Raw genomic sequence first — 7,023 nt, 5'->3', positions numbered from 1 at the left:
TCACTATTTATGATATTGGGGAAAATATTGAATTGTTCTAAAGAAGAGCCATTATTGGAGACAACATCTAATCATTTTCACAACTCTTCTTCACGATTTCTCTATAAAATAATTTTTGTTGCAATCTCTCTCAACTTCAATTTCAACTTTGTTAGCATCATATATAAATTGTAACATCAGTTTCAAATTTTGGAGAAATACTTGCCATGGGATATTGGTAATCACAAGTCAGCTTTTAAATTGTTCTATTACGTATATGTTGTACAAGTGCCATAAGCACTACTAGCAAACAAAAGTTTGAATGTGAAAAGCCATGAGAGTGTCATTCTTAAGCTTGCCATGTGTACATAGAGTCTTTCGAGGAAAAACAATGAAACACGAAAGAGGTGTTTGATATAAAATAAGTGCTTCATATTCCTTGCAATTTAAATGAGTGAAATGTCTTTACAGTGTTTAGTTTGCAACAAAGGAAAGGACTGTCGTTGCAATTTTAATGTTATTGCAATGAGCTAAGGGAATGTCATTCCTTTAGCTTATGGAGGGAAAGTAAGTTGGGGGAAAGTTAAAATATTTCTTTTTCCCAAATTATCACCGACACTCTCTCTTCATTTATCACTTCTTCTTCTTCCTCTCCTCACTCACCTGCACATTTCGATCAAATCCTCTATTCTATTTTCTCTTCTTCTTCTGTGTTTTTGGGCTCAATTCTGTGGTTTAAAGCATCTTGTGGTTTAATACTTGGGCTTCTGACTTTTTGGTCAGAGGTTGAACTTTGTTTTTATCGTGCTTTTTGGATGGAGATCTTTTGTGGGTTTTGGTTAATTGTATAGGGTGGGGCAAATTGAATCTTTCCTGAAGGGGTTCTTCTTTTTTTTTTTGAAGAATAAAGCAAGCCTTGCAAAAAGAATACAAAACCATGGCCTATCATTTTACCTCATCATAGTAGAATGAATAATTGAATAGCGGATTTCATCATCCGTATCTAAATTTAAGAACAAATATTACAGATTCTCACAAACATTTATCGCTTTTGTTCGTTTCAGGCCTTACCCACAAAGAATTTGGCCTATATCTAATGTACTTTCTAGGGTTTTTTCCATTCTTTTGTTTTCCTGATGGAAGGGATTTTCTTTTCCTCTCTACTTATGAAAGCTGCTTATTAATTTTTTTTAAAAAAATGTATAATTGATAAATCATATATTAATTTTACAATAAAGTGCATATGAATTAATTAGAAATGATAATTTTTTATATAAATGTGTGATTAATATTAATTGATTGATTATTTTAAATTAATTAATTAATTAGTTAGTTATATTAACTAATTAATTTATTTATAAAATAATTTAAATTAACTAATTTAATTATTTAAAATTTAACTAATTTATTAATTTTATATATTTTAATATTATTATTGTCATTTTATTATCTATTATTTTAAGTGATAAAGTTGAAAAGTTAAAATTTTACATTAAAAGAATATAAGTTTATTCAATATTATATTTTCATTTATAAGGATAATTTTTTAAACTTATACTATATTTTTAGTAAAATGCTTCTAAACTAAACACTACATTATAATCTTCCCACTAATCACATCCACTGCAATATCACTTTCCTTTATACTAAACGCTACAAAGTTACCTTTTTACTAATCACATTCCCAACAAAATACCAAATACAACCAAAAGAAAAGGTTATCAAGAGAAAAATATTCACTTGGTGATCACATTCAAATTCCTATAAGAAATATGAAAAACTTCACCAATCTTACAAGCATCAAGTCAAAAATGAGATAAGTCCTTATATGTAATATTATTATTTTTATTTTTTAAAAATTTAAAAAATTAATTGCACTTTTTTTTTTATTTTTCTAATATATNAGAAATAATTTTTATTTTTATTTTTATAAAATTATGAACAATAAAAAAATCAAATAATTTTCCAATTTTTCTTCATAAATAACATTGTCTCTCTTTCCCATCTCTCTCATCTTCCAAAATTTTCTTCTCTTTTTCCAAATTTTTTTGAGTTTTAAAAAAAAATAAAAATATTTATAGTTTTTACAATTCCTCAAAATTTTTAAAGATAAAACATTATTTTTGTTTTTTAAATTTTTAGAATTTTTAAAAAATTAAAAATTATTTCTGATTTTTTGGTTGAGAAAAAAATAAAAATATAATTGAAGTATTTTATAAATATTAAAATTTATTTTTATTTTTTAAAATATTTGTTAATTTTTTTAAATAAAAATCTGTTGCTTTTTTTTTTTTGAAAAAAATTACTTTTAGTTTTAGTCAACATATTCAACGTTAGGTAAACAAATTTAACAAAGACAATTTTAACAGTGTACGGCGTTAATGATTGAATTAAGATGAACAATTAATTGTTAAAAGCGGAGAAACTCAATTTGTGCAAATAATAATAAAAGGATTAAGTTACAGTTTTAATATGATACAGAGACTAAATTCAGAATTTGACCAATAGAATAATAAAGGAAACTAAGAAAGTCCATGGATAATTTCCTATTAAACAACTCAAACAAAGCAGTACAACAACACTCGTATCATTGGAAACAAGAATCATATCACGAAACTATGGGATAAAGAATCATCATCAAAGCTACAAAAAACACGCAACAATTCCCTATAGAGGACCCTGACTAACTCAGTATTTGGTGACGGTTGCAATGAAGAGAAGGACGAGAATCAAACGAAGGGAAGCTTTTGCTGTGCTTGCATCGGATGATCCCCCGTCAACTGATGGGACAGATTTAGATCCTGTTCCTGCATATTTATCCAAGCACTAACATGAAAATCTGTCCCTTAATCATATAACAATGCCTGAAAACTTGCCATTAGAATCAAGAAATATAATTTTCTTTTTTCGATCAGCTTGATGACAAGAACAATTTTAATGTGTACCAGAAGGAACGTCTGACGCTGAAGGAGTAATGGCACCCTCGGGTGTCTCATCAGAAGAATCTGATGGTGAACCAGTTGGAGACGCTGCTGGTGGAGCTGCTGGAGTTGAAGGCGTTCCAGCTGTTCCACCAGGGAATATTTAATTCAAGTCAAAGAAAAGAAAAACGTCTCCTTGTGATAGAAAAGTACGATAAGCATTAGTACAAATCAAAAGTTAATTGAGCTTACCATTGCACTGGCTAATTGGTGGAGTTTGCACCTGACAAGCACCAGGGAGTTGCAGAGCAAGAGTCTGGTTTATACTAATTCCCAATGAAGCGCCACTGTTAAGCGCAGAGCAAAGACACTGTGGTGATGATTGAACGACGCTCTTCAGCTGTGAGCAGCATGTAGGCGATGGGGTGGATGAATTTCCAGTAATGTAGTTTAGGCATGGGGATAAGCTGGTAAGTGCCGTGGTGCAGCTTTGGGCGTCGGCTTTAGCCCATAGCATTCCCATCAGGACTAGGATTAGGCCCATCTCAAGTCCTCTGGAAGCCATTTCCTCTTTCTCAGAACTTCTGTATGCCTAGAATGTTCGGAAGTGGAAAGAGATGGATCTTGCGTGTAAGAACCAGGGAAGTTGGAAGTCAAATTGTTTGATCGGATTTGGAGACTTGGGGTTTGAGTGAGAAGGAGAATGAAACGACTGGAATTATATAGTAAAGTCTTTGAGGAAGGTGACAAATAGATTGGTATATTTGGATGACCAACTCTTACTAAACTTGAGGGTTGTTCGATAACTAAACAGATTCTCGATTTCCACAGTATATTTCAGTTTAATTATATTTTGCTTAAGGACTTCGGTTTTCTTTTAATAGTTTAAGATAGTATGATATGAAATTATAGACAAAAGGTTCTGTTTAAAGAAGCTCTCACCAACGAGCATAGGACAAAAGGTTTATAGGTGAAACAATCACAGGTTTATAGTGGACACTCCAAAACTTGACTAGTCAAAATTCTCAGAGTGCCCTTAGATGCCTTAGGTAAAAGACTAAAACCTATTGCGGAGGAAGGGTCGCGAACGCCACTCCTTAATTTTAAATCATTTTATTATTATACATAAAAAATTAAAAATACATTGTTTTGAAATATTGGTAAGTCATCTACCTTATTATCTAAAAGTTTGGGTTTAATTTTTTTAAACTTAAATTTCAAACCTTCAATTGTTTATATTTTATGTTTATTTGTATTGATAAATCTGAAAATTTATTTTTAAATTGTTAATGAAATTTTATATTATAATTTTATTTAATTTTAAAAGTGATTAAATTTTTGTTCTGAATCGAATTATTAACTCGATGCATGATCTTATATGGTTCCCTTTTAATTTTATTTTTAAATTGTTAATGAAATTTTGTGTTATAATTTAATTTTATTTTAAAAATAATTAAAATTTTATTTCGAATCAATTCATTGACTCGATCTATGATCTTATATGATTATTTTTTGATCACCTCTTAGGTAAAATCCTAGATACGTCTCTATCTGTAAATGTAAGACTATAGTCCAAATTCTGAAGTGAATAATGTTAGCAAGAATTGTGCCATGTAGTTATCGTTTAATTGAGCATTAATCATTTTGTTTTCTAATATCTTAACTAGACTATTAATATCAAACAAGGTGTTATTCCTTTTTTTTTTTTAATTAAAAGCATTTCACATGCACATTCTTGCTTAAAAAGCGAATTGAAATCTCACTTCTCCCAAAATGAAAAAGAGAAAAAAAGGCTTTTGACATCTCTTGACCATATACTGCTTAAGAAAATAAGACTACTTGACACATTGGGCAATAGATCATTGGTGTTGATTGCAAACCTACCCTGCGTTCTTTTCTATGCTACGAGGAAGATGCAGGGTTGCACTCCATTTCAACCAAAAAAAGAAGGCAACTACAATCAACCGAGTCACCACCATAATTAAACAGGGAAAAAAAAATAGTAACGGCAAATCCAGAGTTACAACTAACATGCCAAACTACCTACCTTGAACGGCTTGTAGTTTCATTATAACATATAAAATGTGAAAATAATAATAATAAAAAAAAACAAACATTACTTCAGTGACGGGAGTTAGTTAAAGTAGTTGAACTCCAGAACCCATTTCAAAACTGCCTGCTTTTCCCCTCCAAATTGCTTGAACCCCTCCCAAACTATAAATCTTTCCTTTCCATCACGCACTTGACCCAACCAAGAACTTTACACTCGTTTCATTGCTCCACACTCTTCCATTTCACTCACAACTCATGGAAGGTTTCAAGGTTTTCCAAGTCATTGCAATATTAGCAGCCGTGTCAGTCATTTCAGTTAATGGGCAAATTTCTACATCCTGCACAGCCTCAATGATCTCCAGCTTCACCCCATGCCTAAATTTTATCACTGGAAGCACCAGCAATGGCTCATCGCCAACTCAAGGCTGTTGCGGTGCAGTGAAGTCGCTCATGAGCGGTAGCATGGATTGTGCTTGTCTTATAATTACAGCAAATGTACCTTTCCAACTGCCCATAAACAGAACCCTGGCACTTGGTCTCCCCCGAGCTTGTAACATGGGTGGCGTTCCAGTGCAGTGCAAAGGTTTTATTAATTAGTCTGCCTCATCTAAAATCCTTTTACACTTCCCTCTGAGTCCTGCAACTCTCTCAACGGTCCATTTCATGTGTTTTGCAGGTTCTGGCACTCCTCTACCTGCTCCAGGTAACATATGCAACTGAAAATATTTTTGGATTTTTCATGAGTTATAACTTTAGGGGGAAACTAGGATCTAAGAGCTGCTATTTCCGTCTGCTGTCTTTTGATTCAGATCAATTCTTTTTTGCATTGGTTTGGATCCCACACGAAATGGGGCAGTGCCCCAAGACATATGGGGCGCAGAAATAACATCTCTCCTGACAACTTAGTAAATCATGTCACTGGAATTTTATTAGTGTTGTAGAAAGTGTATAACTGGGATGCTTTCTCATACCAATTAACCACACATTCTTCAGTTACCAAACAATTTGCATTAACTAATCCAAAGAAAAATGTAAATTAACTTTGTTTGGCAGGCCCTGTTCCTTTTCTACTTCCTCCGACTCTTCCACCAACAGCCGCGTCTCCTTTAAGTCCTAGAGGTAATCTGTATCGGTATTTTGATTAACAAAACAAACCTCGTAGTTTGAGCAATACCGTGCAAACCTAGACTTTTTTTTTTTTCTAAAAGGAAAATTATTTTTATGGACAGCTTCCAAAGCTTCAGCGGAAGGTCCAGCATCGGAATCTGATACGCCCCTGGACTTAATTCCTGCATCAGCACCAGGAGATGAGGATGAACCAGAAGATCCCTCAGCCACAATAAATCCAGGGATTAGGCCAGTAGTACAGCCATCGGCATCTAATCCATCTTACATTTCCCCTCCATCACTACTCATATTATTGATTGGAATCACAATTTTCAAGCTCTATTGAGTCCTAACTGTATTCTATATTTGTTCTTAAGTTCTGGATATGTGAGCTTATTTCGTTGTGAGTGATCTGAGTTTAATGGTGGCTGTAGGCCCCCGCATTTAATTATATTTGGTCCATATTGATAAAGAACATGTATGCAGCAAACCTTGGATCGTCCCAAGCAACTTTATAAACAGCTCTAGAAGTTAGGACCAATTCATAGCTGGCTAATGAAGTGCTTCAAATTGCCAACTATGCTAGCTCCTGAGTTTAAAGCCAGGAATTTGGAAGCATCAATTGAAAAATCCTATATTCTCAACGAAAATTATAAGTTCTAAAGAGATGCATACACAATCAAATTTTTATCAGTGTATTTAGCCTTAATAGTACGTTTGGTTTACGGAATAGACAGAAATAGAATAGAATATTTATTCCGTGAGAATAAAATGAAGTGAGAAAAAACAGAATAATTATTACATAATTTTGTATTACGAATAGAATAAAACAAAAATAATTATTATAACTTATAGTAGTTTTTTTTTTTATAATAATAGTTTTAGAATAAAAAAGGATAGAAAATTAAAAAACAAAAATATCCTTTATTATATATATATATGATTATTTATTTTTTATTTTTTA

The 7,023-nt window shown here is 32.1% G+C and overlaps 2 protein-coding genes across 2 annotated transcripts; one reads left to right on the top strand and one right to left on the bottom strand.

The window, feature by feature from the left end:
* Positions 2,410–3,578, bottom strand: LOC18613310 (non-specific lipid-transfer protein-like protein At2g13820). Its single transcript, XM_007050486.2, has 3 exons — positions 3,153–3,578; positions 2,925–3,044; positions 2,410–2,786 (listed from the first exon to the last, which is right to left on the bottom strand). The coding sequence occupies exons 1-3, from the start codon at positions 3,463–3,465 to the stop codon at positions 2,668–2,670; spliced, it is 552 nt and encodes a 183-aa protein (XP_007050548.2). The 5' UTR covers positions 3,466–3,578; the 3' UTR covers positions 2,410–2,667.
* Positions 5,166–6,716, top strand: LOC18613309 (non-specific lipid transfer protein-like 1). Its single transcript, XM_007050485.2, has 4 exons — positions 5,166–5,535; positions 5,629–5,655; positions 6,006–6,071; positions 6,182–6,716. The coding sequence occupies exons 1-4, from the start codon at positions 5,208–5,210 to the stop codon at positions 6,403–6,405; spliced, it is 645 nt and encodes a 214-aa protein (XP_007050547.1). The 5' UTR covers positions 5,166–5,207; the 3' UTR covers positions 6,406–6,716.

This window comes from Theobroma cacao, chromosome 1 (assembly GCF_000208745.1).
Source record: "Theobroma cacao cultivar B97-61/B2 chromosome 1, Criollo_cocoa_genome_V2, whole genome shotgun sequence".
Lineage (NCBI taxonomy): Eukaryota > Viridiplantae > Streptophyta > Magnoliopsida > Malvales > Malvaceae > Theobroma > Theobroma cacao.
This window is presented reverse-complemented; position numbering and strand designations above follow the sequence as displayed.